Genomic DNA, 26,802 nt, shown 5'->3' on the forward strand with positions numbered 1-26,802 from the left:
TCCCAAAACTCAAATTTCCAACAAAATATATAATTCACTTTGAAACTGAACTGAAAGACACTTTATATAATTTTGAGAGTAAAAACATTATAAATATAGTTCTTAAGTGTTCAAGCATTAAAAACTATTTTCTCTCTCAAAAATGAAAAAAGTGATTTTTGTTGTAAATATATTTTATAATAAACAATCTAAAATTTTTTTAATAAACTAAAAAAAGAAACAATCTAAATATATGTGTGCTACAGGGCTTCAAATACTAAATGTGATCAAACAAAATCTGTCCACTTTGATGTACTCTTGTGCAACTTCGCAATCTGCAAAGATCCTGACCAAAGAAACCAAAGTCATTGCACAACTGAGACTGAGGGTGTTAACAGTGCTGCAAATGATGCCAGATGTCTTACATTTAACCAAATACACCTTCCAAGGCTCCTTGATCTTGAGGAGAAGGACATATAGGCTGGGAGTATCACTAATGGCTTCTGGTATTGCTTTATTTAGATAGGGCAGTATCCAATGCAGCTGTTGAACACTGGACAATATATTTGACATCTACATGTTCCTCCTGGAACATTCTTTATTGCCAGTTGTTCAGGTGTCTGCTTATTTTCTTTAACAGCCTCATAATTCATTCTTGGAGGATGGATTTGTTCTGTTTACAATGTTCACTGCAGTTCCTAAGTGCTGAACTTTCCAAACAACTCTTCTTATGGACATTGAGCAATCTTCTGTTCTAGTTCAAATAGTAGCAAAATAAGAATATCTCTTTAGTTGTGAATTGATGCCTGGTTGGATGGCTGGTTTTAGTGACCCAGATATGAAGTTGTTTGTCTCGATTCATGTCTTAAGAACATAATATTAGCAGTGATCAGTCTGAAAACATCAGTAACAAGCTTGCCTTTTATACTAAGAATGAGATCTTCAACCACTGCCACAGCTCTCTCCAACAAGGCTTCAAAGCTCTCTTGAGTCTTGAGAGCCACATCAGAAAGCCAACAACCAAAGCCAGGGAGGCTGTGATACCAACCACCAACCATCTCAGGCCTTTCTGTGTGCTTCAACATATCCAGTATTTTGACCTGGAACACTGGATCAACTGCCTCCCCACTGACATCTGTTCCTGACTACAGCAAACACATCAGTCACTCAGATAGTGTAATCACCTACAAATTCTCTAAGCATCAGATTCATGGCTTCCACTGGAATCCCAGCACAGCATCTTTAACAGTGCCAGGGGAGACATACAGATTTGTTCTGCTGTGTATTTACCACATGAAGACCTGTATGTGGCCCCTGGCCCAATCCAGGTATACTTTCTCCAACTCTAAGATTAGTTTGGGGCTAGTGCTGTGCCTTAGAAAGTTAAGCTTCCGTGCACAATGTCAGCATCCCATATGGGCACTGGTTCAAGTCCTGACTGCTCCACTTCCAATCCAGCTCTCTGCTAATGTGCCTGGGAAGGCAGAGGAAGACAGCCCAAGTAATTGAGCCTCTGCTCCCATGTGGGAGACCCAGATGAATCTCCTGGCTTCGGATCAGCCCAGTTCTGGCCGTTGCAGCCACTCAGGAATAAAACAATGGATGGAAGACTTCTCTCTGTGTCTCTCCCTCCCTCTCTCTGCAACTCTGCCTTTCAAATAAATAAATAAATAAATCTTTTTTTAAAAAAAGATTAGTCTGTGCATATTTCTGGCTAATAATTACAACTCTTGGGGCCAATGTTGTAGTGCAGCAGCTTAAGTCACAGCTTGCAACTTTGCAGTCACTGGGGAGTAAAGCAGCAGATGGAAGATATCTGTCTCTCCCTCTGTCACTTTGCCTTTCAAATAAAATAAAATAAATCTTGGGGCCAGCATTGTGGCATAGCAGGTAAAGCCACCACCTGGTTCAAGACCCACCCGCTCCACTTCTGATCTGGCTTCCTGCCAATGCACCTGGGAAGGCAGCATAAGATGGCCCAAGTGCTTGGACCCCTGCACCCGCATGGGTGACCTGGAATAAGCTCCTGGCTCCTGGACCCTCGCTTTGGCCTGGCCCAGCCTTGGCCATTGCGGCCATCAGCACAGTGGACTAGCAGAAGGAAGATCTCTGTCTCTCCCTCTCTCTCTGTAACTCTAATTAACTAATTAATTAAAAAAATTACAACTCTTAAGGCACTAAAGCCTAAATTTGTTGAGTTTAATTTCTTCTTGTCTCAAGGTATTTTTTTTTCCTTTCTCTTGAAGACAGGCAGGGCCAGCTGGTCCCAGTTTGTACCCTTGTCTCGCCACTGCAATAATACAGTAGTAGCGGTAGCCAAAAGTAAATATTTTTAGTTCAACAACACAATCATACCGTATCAGATGAGTAAAAGTTCAGCTTTATTCAGCTTGGATGTATTAACACACATGGAACCTCGATAGTCTGCTGTTATTTTAAGAAAATGGTATAAAGAACACATTTCATTTGAAAACATTGAAAGGACTGCCCTTACTCATACCTGTTGTTCTGAAATGCCTTCTCCACTGTGTCCCCCAGGTCATGAGTTGATAGGCCCTGGCCTCACCTCCTCAGTCAGTCTCAGCAAACAGTCCCTTTGTTCCCTCCCCCTTCTTTCCCCACAGAAGCACCACCTCTGGCTGTCAGCCTCAGTAAGGATCCCTGTGGCGCCGTCACCATGTTACCTCTGTGTCTCCGCTTCAGATCCTAAGTTCCTTAAGGTCCAGTTATAATCATCCTTACCTGATCTTTGCAGACGGGTCTGTCTCAGAATGATGAAATACTTGCACAAGTGCCCACATATACACACACACATGCATCCTCAGAATAAACTCTTCCGGGGGCTATATATTTCAGTTTGACCGAACTATCATATTAAGTTTCATCAAAGTATGTTCCATATATGTGTAGGTATATATGTAACACATACATAGTAAATTGTCATGTGTGATATATTTTTCAGTGAATACTGAGAGAAGTGGCACACATCATAACTGCATATTTCAATGCTAAACATCACTCTCATTGTGAGATCAGGAGTATCACTCAGTCCACAGTCTTCTAGTAATTTCAACCATGCTTAAAAGTATTAGAATCTATATAGGAAAACAAAGCAGGTATAAGGGAGTGTCAAAATTCACAAGCAATAAAATAATAGGAAAAAAACCAGAATTTCAACTAATCCAATAATGACAGAGGGAAAAAGAAAACCACACTCACTTCAGCTCGCTGCTCAAATACCTCTGGACGATCTGGTTCCAAGGTAATTACTCGGCTCAGTTCAAACAGAGCAAGCTCAGCATTCTTAATGTCCTTGAAAAGGCATTAGCTTAGTATGAGACATACTGTAACTCAAAATGAGGTAGAAAAGATTTTCTGAAAAACTAATAATTTAGTAATGACAGAACTAATTGATTAGAAATGAATATGGACTATGGACTTAACTCACTCAAGTCTACCTACCCATCGATAGCACATTGGACTTGGCTACCTGTCACAAGTTCCACAGACAGCAGGATATTATCTAAATGTAATCTGTTTAAACACTGAATCAACAAATTTCAAGGGAAAGTATATGGATACCAGCAAGTGGAATGATGCTTGCTGACCAGTAGCAAAGGAGGAACAGAAATGGACCAAGTCAGTATCAAGCAAATCTATAGCCTATGGACCTACACACCTTAAGAAGACTAGGTAAGCTGTCTCTAACATCTGTATGTTAATTTTATATTAAAAACACACATATAACTTTTTAAATTAAGAATATAACCAAATATCACATCAAAATATAAAATTTTAAAAGATGAGAATTTAGAAGAAGCTGCTCATCTTTGAACTCTACTTGGGCAATTTCAACCCTGGTCATCTGTTGAGGTTATGACTGTAACACTATTTCTGTCCTGAATACCTCCATCCTTCTCAATTCTAAATGTGTTCTCAAAAGTCTGTAAATAAAATTTCTCCACCAAGCTGGTACCAGCTAAGTACAATACTTATAACATTTTTAATAAAATTAATCCAAGTATTTAATAAGAATGCTAAAGACTTTAAGTTATAAAAGTGGTATTTCTCTAAAGCACAATTTCATATGAATATTTTAGTACATTTGAGACAACAGAAAAAATTTGTGGACAGTGTCCTAGACTAAAAATTTAGAGCTGAATCTTAGACAATTGCATGATTTACTATATAATCTCAGGGAAATCTCCACTTTTATAGCACAGTGTCTTTGTTTGCATAAAATATTATTATCATTGTAGCCTTCCTTGGAGAAATAAAGAGAATAATTTGATTACAGCTACAATAATATTTATCTGAAAAATATAATAAAAAAAAAAAAGCCCTCTTGCTCTTTTATTCAACCCCTGACAATTGATAAAAAAAAAAAAAAAAAACTCAAAATCTAAGACTTACTACACTGTTGATGTCTAGTCTCTAGTTTTATCAATGACTATTTCTTAGGAATGCAGGCAAGCCTCATGCTTTTCTTAGTCTACTGTCCAGTTATTCAATATTGACTTCAGAAGACCCGGGTGTAAATCCCAGTCCACTGCTTAACTAGCCATTTGATCGTTGGCACATCATCTATTGCCATTTTCTCATCTGTGAACTGGAACAATACCATTGCTTGTCCATCATAACTCAAAGAACAATACTAGCAGTTCTAGCAGAACCCTGGTCCATGTCAGGTCAGGTAGGCACTATGGCAATCGTAACTATTACATACTCACATGTAGTCCCTTCTTTCCATAGGCTATCCCTCGGCCATAAATTGCACTAACCAGATCAGGCTCCTCCTAGTCAGACCAAAACAGAAACACGTCAAAAACTATAAACAAAAGAAATCAGTTTCTACTTAAAGCACGATAATGCCCCAAGTGACAGCTCTACTTCTTCAGGCTACTACTGCTCATAAGTCAATACACAGTCCCCAACCTGAACAGTCTGGATTCTTCAAGATCACTTGAATGAGGTGTGCTAAGAGTTTCACACTGAAAAAAAGAATAAAGAGAAAGGAAGGGAACCAACATTGCTGAGCACTGCACTAGTTTCTTTCAAGGGTTCTTGAAAACGGAATCCCCTCAACAACTCTATGATTAGCTGCAGCAGCAATCACGTCCTACAGAAGAGAAAATGGAAGTTCGGGCAGGTAAAAAAGATGTGAGTAAAGGAAATGGCTTGTTTCCTTCCACATATCCATGAAACAAGCCCAGAAGGAAAGAACCTCACAGGGCCATCACAAGGAGGAAGGAGGAACGAATCTGCTCCAGAATCTGCTGGAGATGAATCTAATCCTACATACTAATGGGTCAGAATTAAAAACAACATCCTTTCTGCAATGTGCTCCCTTGCTCTCCCCCCTCACCTTCCAGTCCACATGGACTAGATGAAACACTGACAGACCCAAGGACAGAGCACCTGCAGTCCCGGGCCACCGAATTCCTACATTCAGGTTAGTGCTACGAAGAATCCTTTGCCGAGTGATTGAAATGCCTCTATTCTACATTTAGACTCTGCAATTTTTACCTCCTCTCTGAATCCTTCACTATAAATTTAAGAAAGAAGAGTAACAGCTGCTTGCCATAAGGTCCTGGGCAAAACTCTTGACAGTGCTAAAGAATTCAACAGAAGTGCGCCGGTCTAGGGACTTGACTAATTTGTTGTTCAGTTTCCCATCTGAGATGGGGTGCCTGCCAGCACTGTAGAAAAAGAACACATCAACTTCAATGAAGGATGTGACTGTGCTGGCCATCATGTCCACAGAAAAAAAACTTGCCAAAAACAGAAAGATGAAACACACTTTATTTCTTGAAACAGCTACTTAAATAGAAGGAGGTACATTTATATTCAGTGGTAAACACCTGCATCCCTGGACACAGATTGCGGACTGGCCTGCCCAGTATATGAAAAGTTGCGAAAATTCAATTAAACAATTCCAGGTTTCCAGTCTCTCGTGGAATATCAAAAATCCAACAAAAATAAACCCTATTGCAGAAACAAAAACCAAAACCCAAATCCCTAGTGTGAAGTATCAGCTGCCTCCTCAGGTGAGGACTGCATGTTCACCATGGAGCCTGCCCATCCCTGCTGTATCACCTCCACTCACTCTGCTCACCTAAATGACCTCCCTGGCTCCCATGCAGTTTCAGATATAGGATCGATAGCTTACATGTAACTTTAAAAGGCCATCCATGCTATTGACTAATGGGAAAAAGGTACATATTATAGACCAAGTTACAGTCTGACAGTTACATCTAATAAACACACATGGATGTGAATGTGCAGGCCATTACGTGCACATAAAAAACCTCACCAAAATTAGAGGAAGATTACTAGAAATGCTAATTTACTTAATACACTGCTGTATTTTTTTTTTTTGCTTAAAACAAACATGCATTCATTTATAATCAGAAAAAGACATCTTAAGTAAAACATACTTTTTATAGAAAATTTAGAAAATTATGAAAAGCATAAAAAAAACTAAAGGATACTCTATAATTCAGCTACCCAGAACTGTTATGAACATCTGAATATTCTTCTGTCTTTAAGAAAGGCAGAATAAGTGATTTAGAGGAAGGGGAACACAGGTGCAGAGGGAGAGGAGGAGCAGGGAACAAAAGGCACTCCACGAGTTACAGGAAGATCATCTGTGCTTTTCCCTAGCAATAACACCCGCCTGACGCCAGAGTACGCAACAGAACAGAGCCTCAGCCAAGCTGGGAGGAGAGACCTCCTCCTGGATGGCCTCTCCAGTGAGAACAGCTTTGTTATGGCTCAGAATGCATTATGTAAGTGGCTTTCTCCTGAGCAAAAGTTTACCATGGATGACCAGGTGGTGAATCAGAAAATAGTGTAAGCAGGGTCTGCACTGCTTATGATGCTTGCATTCCATATTGGAAGCCCCGGTTCAAGTCCCAGCTCCTCTGCTTCTGATCCAGCTCCCTGCTAATGAGCCTGGGAAAGCAGTGGAGGATGGCACAAGTTTCTGGGTCCCTCATCCACATGAGAGACTATGGATGGAATTCCTGGCTCTTGGCTTTGGCCTGGCCCAACCATTAGGGCCATTTGGGGATGCAAGATGTCTCTCCACTCTCCCCTTGCCCTCCTTGTCACCATAACTCTGCTTTTCAAATTAAAAAATAAATCTTTAAAAAGAAAAAACAGTGTAAGTAAATATTCTATGGACATGATTGCCATCTCTGAGCCTCTGCAGCCAGGGAAAGCATTCAGCACCGTCCTCACATGCCTAACTGGCATACTCCTTACGCAATCAGAGCCAGCTGCTCCATCACTTTCTGCCTCTTCACCTAGGTTGCTGCAATTGCCTTACCTGTTTCCTGTTTCTTCCCATCTGTTCTATGCATGTGCACACACACACATAGATATACACTGACATATATTTTGCACTATAGCCCAGCATATACAGACACATGTGCACAACACACACACTCCTATCAGAAAAAGTTAGTTTCACTAGGTCATACTTAGACTTACTATACACAATGTAATCTCATAGTTTCTAGTCCAACATATTAAAAAAAATAATAAAGTGTCAGTCTAAAATCACCAGTTGCACGTAGGACTTATTAAAGGGCAGCAAGCCACCACTTGGAGAACAGTGAGGTAAGATCCAATGACTCTGCAGACAATACTGATCATTTTCCTGCTTGGCCTCACCTCCTTCCTGTCTCCCACCCACCTCTCATACTCTAGAAATCAGAACCATTCAGTAATCTCCTACATACAACATGACCTGCAAGTTTCATGAATCTGCAAATGCTATCCCTTCTCTCTGAAACACTCACTCATTGTCTTAGTGCCCAAGAACCTCCTGTCCTTAAAGTCTCAGTTCAAACTCTACCTCTTTTCCAACTCTTTCCAGACTCCCCTGGAAAATAAATATGCTCTTTCTCCTTTGTAACCATTGTAGGTTGTATGGACGTTAGTCCTTCACTCCACAAATGTTTAATCAGGGCCTATTGTTAGCCACCTTGAGATCCATGACTACGAAGATCACAAACAGCCACGTATTCCTGCCAAGTGCTAGGATTAGCAGCAAAAAGCAACACAGGATGCAAGACAGTCTTGTCTTCTTGAAGCATAAGGAATCACAAATACAAATATAGTTATATCTTCATTAGGTGCTAGAGTAGTGAATGGTGCTTTCAGAAAATACATAAAGACCTAGACAAGGTTAGGAAGAATTCCCATAAGAGATGGCTGGCCTGAGATCAATATGAAATGGAAGGAGAGAACAGGAATCCAAGTGGGGCTGGTGTAGGCAAAGAGGCTGTGCAACTACCCCAAGGGAAGCAGAGAATCTGGCAACGGTTCCAAGGTGAGGGCGGAGAGACAGGGAGGAACTCAATGAGGGAGTTGATTTAAAGTGCACGTCGTGTGCTTAGTGTGCAGGGTGTGGCAGGAATGGGCATAAGGAGATAAGCCAACTGGCACGTGATAGTATCTTGGGTGCGGTTTAAGCAACACAGGAGAGAAGCAGATGGGCTCAGGAGATACTTAAGAGATACAGAAGACACAGCTAGGTGATAGAGTACACAGCAAACAGATGTGTGGAGCATACGGACTCATGTTATCAAACAGAAAGGAGTGTCAGCTGTTGAACTGTACAACACTGAATATGATTCAGGTGGGGGTAGTCTTCCTAAATTTAAATAACAGACTAGATTACTATTTAAACTGATACAACTTTATTTTACTTATCGTTAGCTTTAGATGTTAAGAAGCTCAAACTTTTCTTTATGGAATATCATAATGAATTCTGTTTATTTTTCAAATAAAAATATCAATGTTTATTTCTAAAAATAAATGGGGGTGGTGAAGGAAGCATTGTAGCACAGGAGGCTAAGCCACCTCTTGGGTACCCACGACCCGTATTTCAGTGTCTATTTTGAGTCCTTGTTTCTCAACCCTTCTGATCTAGCATTCTGATACTGCACCTGTGAGGCAGGGGATGATGGCCCAAGAACTTGGGTTCCTCTCACCCTCGTGGGAGACCCAGATAGAAGTTCTGGCTGCTGGCTCTGGCCTGGCCCAGTCCCAGTTATTGCAGTCATTTAGGGACTGAACCAGCAGATGGACTCTATGCCCTACCCTTTCACTGAATAAATAAATAAAATCTTAAAAACTGAAAAGAATTTGGGCCTAGAATGTCAATGTTTCAAAGTATTTTTATTATACAAGTCTAACAATATTTATATTTTATAAAGTTTTCAGAACTTTAAGTGAGTTAAATGAAAAGTTTTACTCACTCTATGTAACTGCAGAATCCTGGAAGATAGTTACCTTACTGGACTTGCTGCTGCTTGAATGTCTCAATTCTCAAAAAAAGTCTACTTCCCACACTATGCTTAAATTTTACAGATATTTGCATTTCTACCACCAGAACCATAAGTTCACTTATGAATTTATTTCCACTAAAATCGAAACAGAATCAGACAAGCTCGAGGTCACACAATTAACGGCAACAGCCAAACTGCCTCATAAAACTGTACTTACGTTGGACGGCTCTGCATGGTGACCAAAGAAGTACAGAAATCAGGAAGAGGTTCTGCTTTTCAAGAATGCACTGACACATATGGAAGTGACTTCAGAACACTGACGCAGAGGCAACGCTCACTCACAAGCTTTCACAATCAAGAGTTTGAGTTTTCTAATAGACTGACGTCTATTAGACCTTGTAAATGTGCCTAGTGGGGAATCTTGATACTTCAAGAACATGTTTTTCCTGTAGAAAACTACCAAATGAAGCACTGGGAAAACACACTCAAATAAACATTTTGAGATACTTCAGACTGTGCAAACATCCTGGTGGTGCAGCTAAAACAATAGGAAGGTAGAAAAGTTTGACATCAAGAGTCACTCAGATATTTAAGGAGTTCTTATATGTAGATCTGAATTGCACATTAAATGATCTTGTCAAAATAATGACTTCTAAGAAAATCCCAAGCCCCACACTTCCATTTGTTTTCAGCTTTCTATTTATGGCACCAGACTCCAGGCTCTGCTGCTTCATGCCGGAGTTCATGGGCTGTCTGAAAAAAAGTTTTGTCAAGAGTTAATGGACTTGGGCCGGCGCCACGGCTCACTACGCTAATCCTCCGCCTTGCGGCACCGGCACTCCAGGTTCTAGTCCCGGTTGGGGAGCCAGATTCTGTCCCGGTTGCCCCTCTTCCAGGCCAGCTCTCTGCTGTGGCCAGGGTGTGCAGTGGAGGATGGCCCAAGTGCTTGGGCCCTGCACCCCATGGGAGACCAGGATAAGCACCTGGCTCCTGCCATTGGATCAGCGCGGTGCGCCAGCCGCAGTGCGCCGGCCGCGGTGGCCATTGGAGGGTAAACCAACGGCAAAGGAAGACCTTTCTCTCTCTCTCTCTCACTGTCTACCCTGCCTGTCAAAAAAAAAAAAAAAAAAAAAAAAAAAGAGTTAATGGACTCAAGAGAGCCAGGAGTGTATGTGAATAGTTATCACTTTGCAGACTTGTTAAATGACATTCACTAACTAAAAGACAGTTTTTGCACATCTGGAAGGTTCTGCAAGGATCCGCTGAAAATGTATTAGCTTGTACTTACAAAAAATTACTCTAGTGATAGTTCAGTTATAATTTGTTTTAAAGTAGTAGAGTAACATCAATGTATGCTTAAAGAAAAGTTTCATCACTATTCTGAAATACCAGATAAAAAAAGTGTTGCTCAAATAAAAGCCAATTCTACTACTGCAAGAAACTTTATTATTGCATTTACTAACAAAAGGAAGAACTGGATTTAAAAGAATGACCACACTGGGCCGGCACTGTGGAGCAGTGGATTAAGCTGCTATGTGCAGTGTCAACATCCCATACGGATGCCAGCTGTTGTACTTCCATTCCAGCCCTCTGCTAATACACCTGGGAAAGCAGTGGAGGATGGCCCAAGCCTTTGGGCCCTTGCACTCATATGGGAGACCCAGAAGAAGCTCTTGGCTCCTTGCTTTGGCCTGGCCCAACCCCAGCCATTGCAGCCATTTGGGGAGTGAACCAGCAGATGGAATCAATCAATCTCTCTCTCTTTCTCTCCTCTCTGTAACTCTTTCAAATAAATAAATAAACTTAAAAAAAAAAAAAAAAAAAAGAATGAACACACTAAGGAAGTTGTCTGGTACAGCAGTCAAGGTCACCACTTGGAATGCCTGCATCCCACACTGAAATCACTGGTTTGAGTCCTGGCTCTTCCTCTTCCAATCCAGCTTCCTGCTAATGGTCACCCTGGGGGGCAGCAGGTGATGGCTCAAGTACTTGGATCCCTGCCACCCATCTAAGGAGATCCAGATGGAGTTCTGGGCTCTTGGCTTTGGCCTGGCCCAGTCCTGGCTGTTGCAGGTGGAAGATCCCAGTCCCATCTCTGATTCCAGCTTCCTGTTAATATGCACCCTGGGAGGTGATGGCTCAAGTAGTTGGGGCCCTGCCACCCACAAGAACATCCAGTTTAAGTTCCAGGCTCCTGGGGCCAGTGCTGTGGCACAGTAGGTTAATCTTCCACCTGCGGTGCCAGCAGCCCAGGTGGGCGCTGGTTCTAGTCCTGGCTGTTCCTCTTCCAGCCCAGCTCTCTGCTATGGCCTGAGAAAGAGGTGGCTCCTGGCTTTGGATTGGTGCAGCTCCGGCCATTGCTGCCATCTGGAGAGTGAATCAACAGAGGGAAGACTTTTCTCTCTGTCTCTCCCTCTCACTGTCTGTAACTCTACCTCTCAAATAAATACATAAAATCTTAAAAAAAAAAAAAAAAAAAAAAAAAAAAAGTTCCAGGCTCCTGGCTTTTGACTGATCAAGTCCTAATTGTTGCAATTGTTTGGGGAGTAAACAGTGAATGAAGAACACTCTCTATCTGTCTCGGTATCTCTGCGTTACAAATAAATAAAAATTTAAAAATATATGTCAGGGCCTAGTAGGTTAAGCTACCGCCTGCCAATGCCAGCATCCCATGTGAGCAGCAGTTCAAGTCTTGGCAGCTCTGATTCTGATCTAGCTCCCTGCTAATGTGCCTGGAAGGGCAACAGAGGACAGATCAAGCTCTTGGGCCCCTGCCACCCATGTGGGAAACCCGAATGGAATTCCAGGTTCCTGCAGCCATTTGGAAAATGAACCAGAGGATGGAAGATAGATATCACCATCTCTCTCCATCTCTACCTCTCCCCCCCCCACCTTGTAAATCTGCCTTTCAAATAAATAAATCTTTTAAAAATTTGTCATTTAAAAAACACAATTTAGGAATTGGTGTTGTGGTAGTGCCTATGATGCTAGCATACCATATCAGAGTGCCAGTTCGAGTCCTGGCTGCTCTTCTTATCCAGCTCCCTGCTAATGTGTTTGGTAAATCAGCAGAACATGGCCCAAATACTTGGGCCCTTGCCACCCACATGGGAGAACCAGCTGTAGTTCCTGGCTCCTGGTTTCAGCCTGGCCCATCTCCAGCCATTGTAGGCATCTGGGGAGAAAACCATCAGATGGAATATCTCCTTCTATGTCATTTTGCCTTTCCAATAAAGCTTTTAAAAATTTATTTAAAAATATAATTTAGGGGGCCAGCACTATGGCACAGCAGGTTAACGCCCGGGCCTGAAGCGCCGGCATCCCATATGGGCACTGGTTTGAGTCCTGGTCGTTCCACTTCCAATCCAGCTTTTTGCTATGGCCTGGGAAAGCAGTAGAAGATGGCCCAAGTCCTTAGACCCCTGCACCCGCGTGGGAGACCCAGAAGCAGCTCCTGGCTCCTGGCATCGGATTGGTGCAGCTCCGGCCACTGCAGCCAACTGGGGAGTGAATCAGCAGATGGAAGACCTCTCTCTTTCTCTCTGTGCCTCTCCTCTGTGTAACTCTGACTTTCAAATAAATAATAATTTAATATTTTTTATAAAAAAAGCCCTGGCCTGAAGCACCAGCATCCCATATGGGCGCCAGTTCTAGTCCCAGCTGCTCCTCTTCTGATCCAGCTCTCTGCTATGGCCTGGGAAAGCAGTAGAAGATGGCCCATGTCCTTGGGCCCCTGCACCCATGTGGGAAACCCAGAAGAATCTCCTGGCTCCTGGCTTTCGTTGCGACATCTGGAGAGTGAACCAGCAGATGAAAGACCTCGCTCTCTATCTCTACCTCTCTCTCTGTGTCTTTCAAATAAATAAATAAAAAATCTTAAAAAAAAAATACAATTTAAAGAGACTAGTATATGCCAATTATGGTTCCTAAGGTTAGTCATTTGGAGAAGCAATGATATTCTTTGGACATTTGCTACCTACCACCTACTTGTACAGTTTTTGATAACACTGGCTATGAAGAATGTGAAGAAATCAACAGAAAACTTTTAGACAGGAATGGTGCGTATCAATTTCTAACATAAAACCCAGCATCAAAGAGTTTTGTCCAAAAAAGCAGGACCACGTTTTTTTACTGAAATTTTTAAAAGAATTTTTGCATTTAATATTGAATCTCTGCTGGCACCGCGGCTCTCTAGGCTAATCCTCCAACTTGTGGCGCCGGCACACCGGCTTCTAGTCCCGGTCAGGGCGCCGGATTCTGTCTCGGTTGCCCCTCTTCCAGGCCAGCTCTCTGCTGTGGCCAGGGAGTGCGGTGGAGGATGGCCCAAGTACTTGGGCCCTGCACCCCATGGGAGACCAGGATAAGTACCTGGCTCCTGCCATCGGATCAGCGCGGTGCACCGGCCGCGGCGGCCATTGGAGGGTGAACCAACGGCAAAGGAAGACCTTTCTCTCTGTCTCTCTCTCTCACTGTCCACTCTGCCTGTCCAAAAAAAAAAAAAAAATTGAATCTCTATTTTCTATTTCCTATCATAATCATATAACATAAAGACAGTGTGACAAATCTTTGTCAAGCTCTATCTGAATGCTTCCAAATGTACTCCTGCTTACCCTCCACGTGCAAATAAGACTTAACACATGTGGGGGAGCTGGAAAAAAGTGAGAGGCACCCTGGTAAAGGGGAAGAAGAGAGAAATCACCACAAAACACCAGCAGGAAAGGCGATGGCACTCTCACTGTGTATCAATGTAGGATACAAGTGACCACCGTTTCTTTCTTCTGTCTTTGGACATTCAGCTGCCCCCACTCCAGACCATCAACAGCCTAAGTCACATGAACACCCACAGGATGATAACTCATATATTCTCGGACGAAAATTTTCCCAGTTGAAAGGACCCCATCAAGGCAGGTGCCACAGCTCACTAGGCTAATCCTCCGCCTTCGGTGCCGGCACCCTGGGGTTCTAGTGCCGGTTGGGGCACCAGATTCTGTCCCGGTTGCTCCTCTTCCAGTCTAGCTCTCTGCTGTGGCCCGGGAAGGCAGTGGAGTATGGCCCAAGTGCTTGGGTCCTGCACCCACATGGGAGATCAGGAGGAGGCGCCTGGCTCCTGATCAGCGCAGCACGCTGGCCGTAGTGGCCATTTTGGGGGTGAACCAACGGAAGAAAGACCTTTCTTTCTGTCTCTCTCTCTCACTGTCTAACTCTGCCTGTCAAAAAAAAAAAAAAAAGGACCCCCATCATATCACAGATTGATGAAAATACTGTATCAAATTTCAGTACATTACTATCTTTTCTTTGCACAAAGAAATTCTGATCTACTTTCTGAACATACATGCAAGAAAAATACATTACACAACTACAAAGGGACAACATAAAACACGTTATAGAACCATTAAAATATTAAAATTGTAGAGAAATATTTTAACATATTTATCTTATAAAATTAAGTGAAAAAGTAATGCAAAATAGTACACATTTATGTTATAAAATACAAATGTATAGTTTGAAAATAATAAAAATCAAAATTCAAAAATGTTAGAGTGGTAGAATTAGGAATTATTTATTATTTAAAAGTTTCCCCCATTATATTGTCTTCATTCACAATGGTAGTAATATTTTCAAAAAATTGAATGAGACAATAGATAATAAAGTTGAATGAATGATAATACATCTGTAAGCTCCTTTTTTTTTTTTTTTTTTTTTTGACAGGCAGAGTTAGACAGTGAGAGAGAGAGACAGAGAGAAAGGTCTTCCTTCTGTTGGTTCACCCCCAAAATGGCTGCTGCGCCTATCTGAAGCCAGGAGCCAGGTGCTTCTCCTGGTCTCCCATGCGGGTGCAGGGGCCCAAGCACTTGAGCCATCCTCCACTGCACTCCTAGGCCACAGTAGAGAGCTGGACTGGAAGAGGAGCAACCAGGACAGAATCTGGCGCCCCAACTGGGACTAGAACCCGGGGTGCTGGCACCGCAGGCAGAGGATTAACCTAGTGAGCCACACCACCGGCACTCCTATTGTTTTCTGCTTATTGGTTACCAGAAATTAACTGATATTTGCTTCTATAAATATACCCAAATCTTCATTTCAAATCTAGGTCAAATGTTAATGGTATAAAAGTGCTTGCTTACTGTTAATACTGTGATATTACAAATAAAGGTGATTTTAAAAACTACATATAATTCACCCTTTGTACTTTAAATTTCATTGAAGAACAGTATTGCTTATAACCACCCCAAACATTATTCCTCAGATCTCGTGACCTCATAATAACTAAAAATATCTCATCAATTTCAGAGAACACAGAATTATCAACATAATTAATCCTAATTTTTAAATGGAAAACAAAAGCAGACATAAATTTTAAAACTAGTATTTTAAAATTTAGTCTACATGTTGGACTGTAAGATACCTGTTGGTTCTATGAGTAATATATATGATTATATCAGAACGACACCTTGAGTAGCTAAAATTCATGAACCACTTATTATGTGCCAGGCATTGCATACTAAGTACTTTACAGGAAATTTCATTTAAACAGGATAATAATTTTGAGGGATGTAGTTTTTATCATCCCCATAACCCAGAAGGCTAAATCATTTAGTAGGAAGCAGCAGAGTAGATTCATACTTGCTATCTCTAACTCTAAAATCGGCATCTTTGGGGCTGGTACTGTGGCATAGTGAGTAAAGCTACCGCCTGCAGTGCTGGCATCCCATATGGACGCCGGTTGGAGTCCTGGATGCATCACTAATGATCCAGCTCTCTGTTATGGCCTGGGAAAGCAGAAGATGGCCCAAGTCCTTGGGCCCATGCACTCACGTTGGGGACTTGGAGGAAGCTCCTGGATCCTGGCTTCAGATCAGCCCAGCTCTGGCTGTTGCAGCCATTTGGGGAGTGAACCAATGGATGGGAGACACCTCTCTCTCTCTGGGGAGTGAACAAATGGATGGAAGACACCTCTCTCTCTCTCTCTCTTTGCTTCTGCCTCTCTGTAACTCTGCCTTTCAAATAAATAAAAAATACATATTTTTTTAAAAATTGGCATCTTCTTTACTGTACTTCACTGGACAGACACACTAACAATCAATACATGGTTAAGCACCTACAGTGAATACACTTAAATATAATAACCAGATATAAGCCCAACAACAATGGGTTGCCACAAGTCTCCTTTGCAGCTTTCAAACATCATATTCACATTCTTCATCTCAAGAAGACCAATGCAGTTCCCAATCCATACAGACCCAATACTTCCATTGAAAAATCTCCTGATTTTACTTTAGGAGGAGAAAGAATCCATGAGTGAAAATCAAGTTAATCATATAAATCAGTGTCTGTGTAGAAAAGAGCCGGAATTTCAAGATAATACTGGGGCTACATCATATGGTTTCTTGGTAGAGACTTTTGTGAACCGAAGCTAAGGTATTTTTTAAACTTGCATTTGCATACAATCTCTGCTACTTGATGGTTGGGAAACTACGAGCAAACTGCTTGACCTCGTTAAGATTTCCTTTTTTGCTCATTTGAAATAAAGCGATACTGCAAATATTGAATGAAAGTATGTCACAAGATCTGGCACCAAGGAAGTGCTCAGTCAACATTGGTTTCCTTTGTTTCCTTGTAAAATCTTAAAATAGATGTTTCATTACAGCATATTTTTATCATGACTATGAACATGAAATTATACAATTAAGAAGAAAAATTACCTGAAGCATTGTTGAAAAATGCCTTATTGCTTCATCATAGAGGCCACTGCCAATCAACACATAAGCAATAGCTATGAAACAAATACAAAAATGTTAAAGGTAAGAATAAAGGAGCTCAGGCTAGACTCAGAAACTAAATTCTTCACTAAAACTCGAAAGGCAGTTCCAAGGAGTGGAAACGGTTAAAGCAAATCTAGAAGTTAATAAGATGTCACTGAATTCTTAGACTTTCCCTATTCAGCACTTGCTAATCAGTTTCCCAGTTCTATCTAGATTTAAATTATTAAAGTCACCTAAAAATAATCTGCCTACAAGAAGTACTTATCCTTTTCTGAGCCTATCATTCACTTTCAAATCTCAAATAACCTTTGTGAGATTTCCTGTCTATATAACAACTAGTAATAAGTCTGAAGAATGTCCACATGAACATGGCATTGTGATGTGATTTTACTGTGAATGTTATGAGAAATACTCCAGTAGCATCACAAGTCTCAGTTCCTGAGAGTGCTGAATTTGTTGCCAATTACCTAGTGAGAATAAAAACAGGGGCTCAGATTAATACATATTAATAAAATGCTTAACTATGCCCTAGTTTCCTTGAAAAGATAAGTTAAGGTCAAACTCATGTTCACAATGATAAGAACGGATGCCATACAGGTAACTAACCTCACAGGAACCTGAGATATCTTTAGGGTGGGGAGTAGGGAGGTGAACAGTATTAACAGTAAAAACAACAATAGTTACATGTATTGCACTTTTAATACATGTATGCAGCAGGCACAGCCCTAAGCCTTTACTGTGTGATCTCATTTCCTCCTTAACTGCAATGAGGTGGATATAATTATTACCCCCATTTTGTAGATAAGGAAATAAAACATCAAGCCGTTCAACAAGTTGTGTGAGCGAGTGAGCAGTGAATGAGCCAAAGGGACCAAGCTGTCTGGCTCTGGAGCCCACCCTCCCAACCCACTCGCTATACTGAAACAGATCAAGGCTGTGTCCCAAGCACTGTGATCCACTAGACAGCAAAATGGTCTGAAATTCTTGAAGTTCAGATGAATGGGGCCTAAAACACAAACTTACTTTTTTTTTTTTTTTTTTGGAATGCAGGAAAATGATAATATATTGGAAAGCCAAGACTTGGGTTTGGATTCTGGTTCTGTCACTCACCGACCATGTGATCATGGGGACCTGGGTACTTTCTCATAACTACAGGTCTTGCTTAATAAGCTTTTTTTTTTTTTTTTTTTTTTTGACAGGCAGAGTGGACAGTGAGAGAGAGAGAGAGACAGAGAGAAAGGTCTTCCCTCGCCATTGGTTCACCCTCCAATGGCCGCCGCGGCCGGCGCGCTGAGGCCGGCGCACCGCGCTGATCCGATGGCAGGAGCCAGGAGCCAGGTGCTTTTCCTGGTCTCCCATGGGGTGCAGGGCCCAAGCACCTGGGCCATCCTACACTGCACTCCCTGGCCACAGCAGAGGGCTGGCCTGGAAGAGGGGCAACCGGGACAGGATCCGGCGCCCCGACCGGGACTAGAACCCGGTGTGCCGGCGCCGCTAGGCGGAGGATTAGCCTAGTGAGCCGCGGCGCCGGCCGCTTAATAAGCTTTTAAAACATTTTCTTAAATATTCCTTTCAGATCTAAATGTTCAGAATTTCCTACCTATCCTTCCATTATCAATAAGTGTCTTTTGAATGAACAAGCAAATAATGAGCCATAAAAAGAAAAATAATTTTATGGGATACATTTGGTACTTTAGGGACATATTTAAATTGTGGTCCACAGCTAGTTTATTGACCTGCATTCAGATAAAATCAAATGCAATTCCCAAATCTTTCCACCTAAATGTAGATACTTCGAGGAAAAAGCAAATGTATGCAGTTTTAAAAGTCCTAATCCAAATCTTGCACAAATATAAATAACTACTAGCATGTAAAGTTTGTTGTGGCAGCCCAACAACACAAAGGAAAAACTGGTATAGCTGGGACTCTCACAGAAATCTCTTCTAACAAGCAACTCCACATCTCTTGGCAATGGGTTGACTGAGAGAAGTTGATTTTCCAAGAAAAAGTACTGTGGTACATTTATTACCCCCTGGCTCTACCAGGATGATTGCTAGAGAATGGAACAGGCCAGGCACATATCAAGCCCTGGATTCATTATTTAATAAAGAATACTAGGCTGAACAGAATCCAAGGACTGCAGAAAAGACCAAAGCGGATGCCTTTAAGTTGTGAATTCTCACCGCCTCCTTAAAAAGTATCAGGAACAAGTGTTGAGCACTCTCACAAGTGTCAACTCTCAATTAGCTGCCTTAACAGAGGAAAGAGGTCCAGAGAAGATGTGCTTAGTCTGAATATAAATCCTGCAGGGCCACAACAAGAGAAAAAGATTATGTATAAATGAGGTAGGAAAAAACCCCCACAGCGCTCTGCACAGCTGGGCCCCACGCAGGAAGGCACGCTTCACTGAAGCCGGTCCAGCTGCACTGCTCAGCCCTGCATCCTGCTTCCACTCCTTCAACACCAGGCTCCCCAGGCATTGAGGGAGGCACCCCCAACACACATCTGATGTGGTGAAATCAGCCTGCTTTAAAACGTGCCACAAACAAAGCCAATTACACGACTCACTGGCAGATTTGAATGAATTCTATTTTTGTACGTCCTCATCTTTGACCCAGTAACAACAGACTGGCTTCATGCATAAAATAATGTTAAACCTAGCTATTTCTTTACATAGATGATTGAAATAGGTACTCTGAGATTCTAGTCTGCTTTCACTTCTTTATTATTCACGTTTGGTGACTGCACACAAATAATATTTCAAGATAGTAATAACTCATCGTTCATTTACTGTAATTATCAGTTTCCATAGAAACACAGTCCAAGTTGCTTTTCTGTAGAATAAGATATATGGAACCTCAGAAGGGCTAGATGCCCTGCGTAAGATCAAATAGCTCAAACTGGCAGAGCTGGTCCCTGTGTTCTTTCTACCTCACCATTCTGCCTTCCCGTTCAGCATCTCAACATAAATTCTGGGCAAATTCCCAGATTCAAGTCTTACCTAACTCTTCATTTGTGCTGTCGTTATCAGTAGCAAATGGAAATCTCTTTTGTTCTGCAATTGACTTGGCTTGGCTCTGAAAGAAAGGAGAATGAAACATACATCTTAGCTTATCAAAAATGAAGGGAAATATATTTAAAAACAAATGGATATTAAAAAATTAAAGCTAGATATGATTTAAATGGAAACAAAAAAACTTGGGTTTAAATCATATCAATTGAGTATTTCAAGAGCATAGCCTGTGGCACAACTGGTTTGCTTGTTCCTCTTACCGTTAGTGTTTCCATTCCCAAGAAAAAATATCCCCACTTCCATAGGGACTTATCTTTCTAGCTGCTTTAAAGCTCCCTCCCCCAATTTTCACAGACTCTTTAATGAACTCAATTATACTGCAAATTCTAGCAGTGGGTCCTCTAATGTGGATTGATAAGCGAATATTGCCTTTTAAATTCTAAGAATATTTTTGAAATAACAGCTACAGGTTGTACAGAGGGGTTGACAAAAAAGGACAAGCAAAATGGGACTAAGAAACTAAACTCAGTAAGTAATGCACAGCAAGTAATGAGGATAAACATCCTACAGAACACAGCAGACAGGAAGAAACCACTGACATACCTACGAATATCTGGCAGGAGAACCAAAGCAAGCGCAGAAACTAGGGGGAAACAAAGTAACTAAGACAGCTTGTAACTGGAATGGTTTTACATGCAGTCCTTGTCTTCTATACAAAACTAGGGGAGAGAAATCAGGTCTGATAATACTCATTCAAACACCTGCCACTTCCCCAGAGCATTTTTGACTGTTGACAATCAGTTGTGATGTAAGCAGCCTAGAGGACACACATAAAAGTTACAACTTCATACCAGATTCATCTAAGATATTCTTACAACTTGTATACATATATAAACAGAAACAGCTAAGAAGTGAGAGATTAAAGATCTGTTCGCTTTGGGCAAATCTGTAGGATTAAAACCCAGCGACAGCTCAAGTATTTGTATTCCTTTTCTGAAATTCATAATATAGAGGCCTACAGGCATATATAAGTAAATAATTATATGTTGGATAGTTTTCTAATACATAAACTACTACTAACTTCTGTTATTCATTAGCCATGATGAGCTATAACATGTTGGACTTTACTAATTCAAGTAATAGGGTTATAAGGCATTCCCACTGCACTCAAAAGCCAGATTAATGTTTAAACACAGAGTGGTATTTTCTCAACTTACCAAATAGGTCAAGAATAAAGTAGGTCAGAATAAAACACAAGTTGCTACTTAAAAATCACAAGTTAAAAGATGCAGGTCAAAAGGGTTTGCTATCTTAAGCAATTCCCAGTTCTCACTTGGGTTCATTCAAGAGTGTGGACAAAATGAAACATCCAGAAACGCTACTATCATGATAATGTTGTATATTTTATGTCTTTCAGTAAAACTTGAATGAGTAGTTCCTTCTTATTTTGCTATGTAGTTGGTAGCTTCCACAAGTGAGAGCCTCATAAGGCATCATCAAGATATGGCAGCTTTAACAAAGCATGAAGGTGTAATTGCTGGTATACATCTGGGGGTGACCAGATACGAATCCTTCCTCTTTGTCCAGTGGCTACAGACAAGCACACTGATGGAACAGATCTTTCCTTAATAAGTTGCTTAGATAGCTTGATTATGGTAATAATTTCACAATGTATACCTATACCATAAATATATCTGATTTTATCTGTCAATTATAATTCAATAAAGCTGGAAAAATAATAAACTGTTTAAAGCCAAGAAAGAGAGTCTAGGAGCTGATGTGGCACAGTGGGTTAAGCCACTGCCTGTGATGTTGGCATCCCATCTGGGCTCTGGATTCCAGCTGTTCCACTTTCAATCCAGCTCCCTGCTAATGTGCCTGGGAAGGCAGCAGAAGACAACCTAAGTGCTTGGGCCGCTGCCTTCCACATGGGAAGAAGAAGCTCCTTGCTCCTGGCTTCAGCTTGGTCTAGTCTTGGTTATTGTAGCCATCTGGGATGTGAACCAGCAGATGGAAGATCTTTCTCTCCCTCACTCTGTAACTCTGCCTTTCAAATAACTAAATAAGTCCTTTTTAAAAAAGTCTTTAAATACTGTTTTTATTACTTACAAGTCCTATTATTTCACCCAGTAGATGATGAATTCATCATTTGATTTGCCAAGCCATTGTGCAAAAATACATGGGGAATAGAACAGAAACTGGTAGTAAATGTTTTAATTACTCTCAGTAATAGGGACCCTTATAACTAAGAATCTAACTGCTTATCCAATTTCTACTTAAACACTTTCGGTGATACCCAACCTATTACTTTACAAGACAGAACACTGATTTTAGATGAGTCTAATGTGAAAACTTCCCACACATCTAGCTGACTTCTGCTCAGTGAGTTAGGTAAAAGCAGCAGATCACTCTTGAGTCTGCAATTTCTATCTCCTTTCAACAGTTCTGACATGACAAGGCAAAGTTTTGTTTAGAAAAGAAGAGAATCCCTAAAGAGGAAATTTTAAATAGAAGAAGCTAACAGTATTTCTGTGAACATCCAAAGAAAAGGCCTGGGAAAAAAATGTTAACTGGGCCATGTGAGTGGACAGGAAGATCCTTTCACCTTGAGGGAGCCGGGCTGGAGGAGAACACATGCTAACATAGATGGGGAGACGCCAGGTACTTATTCCTGAAATGCAGTCCCCTGTATGGTATAGTTGACACTGTTAAAAACTATAGATACGGGCCGACACCACGGCTCACTAGGCTAATCCTCCGCCTTGCGGCGCCAGCACACCAGGTTCTAGTCCCGGTCAGGGCACCGGATTCTGTCCCAGTTGCCCCTCTTCCAGGCCAGCTCTCTGCTGTGGTCCGGGAGTGCAGTGTAGGATGGCCCAAGTGCTTGGGCCCTGCACCCCATGGGAGACCAGGATAAGCGCCAGGCTCCTGCCATCGGATCAGCGCGGTGCGCCGGCCGCAGCGCACCGGCCACAGCGGCCATTGGAGGGTGAACCAACAGCAAAAGGAGGACCTTTCTCTCTGTCTCTCTCTCTTGCTGTCCACTCTGCCTGTCAAGGGAAAAAAAAAGGAAAAAAAGAGAAAAAAAAAAAAACTATAGATACAAAAGATACTCTCACACAGGCAAAAGCTGGAAAAATAAGATAAGACTGTTCCTCCAAATACATAAGCCTCCTAGAAATAAATCCAGCCATGATCTCACCTTTATTCTTTGTAAATCCAACTCATAATAATACACTGTGACCAAACACCAGATGATTGATCTTCATCATCATATATACATAGGACCAATAGCATTTGACTGCTAGATGATAAGGGGGCAAATCAGTATCAGTCTGCTTCAGGTCCCCCAAGCAGAAAGCATGGGGAGAAGATGCATACCAGAATCTTTTCAGTGTTGAGGGAAAGCAAGGAGTCACAGGGTGGCGATCCTTTGGGTTCGCAGTCTGAATCATGGAAGTTCAAAAATGATGATTCTGAAAAGCAAACATTCTTTGTTATTCTCCTCACCTTAAATTTATGCCCTGAAGTCTTAATTACAAACTGGAATTTAAAGAATCCACAAAACCCAAATAAGCATAAGCATAAAAAACAATGAAAATGACATCGTATCTTCCACCTTTATAAATGTGTAATGTTTGATAGCTTGCAAGTATCTTGCACATCTATTAACAAATGTTCTCACCACATCTGGTAATGAGCAAATCTAGTTAGCTCCTCAGATGGCAAAATGAGGTTTAGATAGTTTGTACCTTTATATTTTAAAGGCAAAGGGCAGAAATAGCAGTAATTCAATGCTTGCCTCATTCCACATTGAAATTAATATAGTTGTTGACATTCTTCAGTTAAGACTTTGCCTGTCAGCATTTACCATGGGTTTAAAACAAAACCCCAGAAAGGAGAACAAAGCTAATTTGGAGAGACTTACCATATTATATATTATATATATACATACATATATATATATATATATATATATGATAAATACAAACCACAACTCAACAAGAAAAAGATAGCCCAATTTAAAAAAGGGCAAAGAACTTGAATGGACAATTCTCCAGACATTACTCCATTACTAATTAGAGAAGCACAATTCAAATAATAAGATGCCCATTTACATTCACAAGGACGATTTAATAAAAAGAGCCATAAAGCTGTCATTGTGGTACAATGAGTTAAGTTTCTGCTGGCATCCCATATGAGCGTTGGTTTGAATCCCAGGTGCTCCACTTCCAGTCCAGCTCCCTGCTAATGTGCCTGGTAAAGCAGCATAAGGTGGCTGAAATGCTTGGGCCTCTGCCATCCACATGGGCGACCTGGGTGGAGTTCCATGCCCCAGGCTTTGTACTGGCCTAGCTCCAGTTGTTGCAGCCATTTGGAGAGTGAAAAGCAGATAAAATTCTCTCTCTCTCTCTAACTCTGATTTTCAAAAAAATAAATAAATCTTTATTTTAAAAAAAGCCACAAATACAAACTCAGAAAATAACAAGTATTGACATGGACCTAGAGAAACTGGAACCCTTGAATATTGCTGGTCAGAATGTAAATGGTGTAGTAGCTGTGAAAACAGATTGGCAGTTCCTCCAAAAATTACGCATAGAATCACCATATGACCCAGCAGAACTCAAACTAGTACTATGTACACATGTTCACAGCAGCATTATTCACAGTGGCTAAAAGATGGAAACAGTTCAAATGTCCATTGACAGATGACTGGAAAAACTGTGGTATAAAGACTGTATGTATATATCTTGCTCATTTTTAAGTCACCTGAATCTATTCTGGTATGAGATATTGAGAATACTTCCTAATCATCTATTTTCTTTTTCTTTTTTTTTTTTTTTTTTGATTTATTTATTTATTTGACAGGTAGAGTTATAGACAGTGAGAGGGAGAGACAGAGAGAAAGGTCTTCCTTCCGTTGGTTCACCCCCCTAAATGGCCGCTACGGCCGGAGCTACGCCGATCCAAAGCCAGGAGCCATGTGCTTCTTCCCAGTCTCCCACTGGGTGCAGGTGCCCAAGCACTTGGGCCATCCTCCACTGCCCTCCCGGGCCACAGCAGAGAGCTGGACTGGAAGAGGAGCAACCGGGACTAGAACCTGGCGCCCATATGGGATTCCAGCAGCGCAGGCAGAGGATTAGCCAAGTGAGCCATGGCGCTGGCCCCCTAATCATCTATTTTCAAAATGGTTAGCCTTCTCGTTGTCCCAGCACCACTTGTTAAATTGTCACTTTGAATGCCTTCTCTATAATACATTAGAGTGATTGGGTTCTGTTTCTAGACTTTTTATTAAAGAGAATCTATGATTATTCAACCCAACTTCTATAATATCTTTGACAGATAATTGTCCAATTTCTAGCCGGCGCCGTGGCTCAATAGGCTAATCCTCCACCTTGCGGCGCCGGCACACCGGGTTCTAGTCCCGGTTGGGGCGCCGGATTCTGTCCCGGTTGCCCCTCTTCCAGGCCAGCTCTCTGCTATGGCCAGGGAGTGCAGTGGAGGATGGCCCAGGTGCTTGGGCCCTGCACCCCATGGGAGACCAGGTAAAGCACCTGGATCCTGGCTCCTGCCATCGGATCAGCGCGGTGCGCTGGCTGCAGCGGCGGCCATTGGAGGGTGATCCAACGGCAAAGGAAGACCTTTCTCTCTCTGTCTCTCTCTCTCACTGTCCACTCTGCCTGTCAAAAAAAAAAAAAAATTGTCCAATTTCTACCTGGACATTTCTAAAAGTTACAGTAGTAATTCATGTTCATTATAGGAAATATAGAAAAATCATAAAACATAATTAAGAGCCATTTAGAACATAAATAAGAGTGATTCACCAAGAACCACTGTGAAGATTTTGGTATATGTACTTTTTCTGAAATAAAATGACTTGGGTTTGAATTCCTAATCTCTGCCACTATTTACTAGCTTCAGTTTCATTTGTAAAATAAGGTCAATAATAGTGTCTACTTACTAGGGATTGCTGTGAGATTTAAGTAAAGAAACAGATATAAAGCATGTGATACAATTTCTGGCACATTGAAAGGGGCTCACAAAAGGTCAGCAACTCTAGTATCATAGTCCCTATGTTCTAAAAACTGAACCAGGTACATTGTTTTGTAATCTGCCCTTTTAAAAATATAACAGAGGGGCCAGTGCTGTGGCACAGTAGGCTAAGTCTCCACCTGCGGTGCCAACATCTCTTATAGGTGTCCGTTCTTGCCCCGGCTGCTCCTCTTCTGATCCGGCTCTCTACTTATGGCCTAGGAAAGCAGTAGAAGGTGGCTCAAGTGGTTGGGCCCCTGCACTCGCCTGAGAGACCTGGAAGAAACTTCTGTCTCCTCGCTTCAGATCAGCTCAGCTCCAGCTGTTGTGGACATTTGGGGATAGAAGACCTCTCTCTGCCTTTCAAATAAGTAAGTAAATCTTTAAAACATATTTTTTCATATATATGCTATGTAAATAACATAAGCAGTTTACCATATAATTAAAATTTGTTCTATAGTATTTACACTTGGTAGTATAGTACATTTCAAAAATTTTTAATTAAATTAAAATTTTTCTCCAATGAACATGCATGTTGTTGTTTCTATATTTTCTAATTTCTGACAATGATCTGTTTATTTTGAATTCAGTATCATATCATTTTAATTATTATAACCTCATGATAAATGCATACATTTTAATGTAAGGCAAAGGTATCATCAATTTTTTCCAAAAATGTATTAACTGTATAAATATGCTTTCTTCAAACTTGTTA

General features: G+C 41.3%; 1 protein-coding gene and 1 pseudogene across 10 annotated transcripts in view; both read right to left on the bottom strand.

Annotated features, from left to right (window-relative positions):
* The window catches only part of TTC13 (tetratricopeptide repeat domain 13), a 93,571-nt gene that overhangs the window by 54,179 nt on the left and 12,590 nt on the right, over window positions 1–26,802 (bottom strand). For 7 of the 10 annotated variants that reach the window (XR_016218984.1, XR_016218981.1, XR_016218983.1 and 4 more), the window contains exons 2-6: window positions 23,436–23,530; window positions 20,043–20,118; window positions 16,982–17,052; window positions 4,710–4,775; window positions 3,199–3,291 (exon numbers count right to left, since the gene is read on the bottom strand). Coding sequence is in view for 4 of the 10 variants with exons in the window: in XM_089311568.1 (XP_089167694.1) it covers window positions 3,199–3,291; window positions 4,710–4,775; window positions 16,982–17,052; window positions 20,043–20,118; window positions 23,436–23,530 (401 nt within the window). In the remaining 6 variants the exon portion in view is untranslated. The remainder of the gene's footprint in view (window positions 1–3,198; window positions 3,292–4,709; window positions 4,776–16,981; window positions 17,053–20,042; window positions 20,119–23,435; window positions 23,531–26,802) is intronic. The other 3 variants (XR_016218985.1, XM_089311570.1, XM_089311569.1) reach the window with 1 other exon arrangement.
* LOC108178140 (ubiquitin C-terminal hydrolase PSMD14 pseudogene) lies at window positions 364–2,798 on the bottom strand (annotated as a pseudogene).

This window comes from Oryctolagus cuniculus, chromosome 13 (genome assembly GCF_051225735.1).
Source record: "Oryctolagus cuniculus isolate XC-2025 breed Fujian yellow rabbit chromosome 13, ASM5122573v1, whole genome shotgun sequence".
Classification (NCBI taxonomy): domain Eukaryota; kingdom Metazoa; phylum Chordata; class Mammalia; order Lagomorpha; family Leporidae; genus Oryctolagus; species Oryctolagus cuniculus.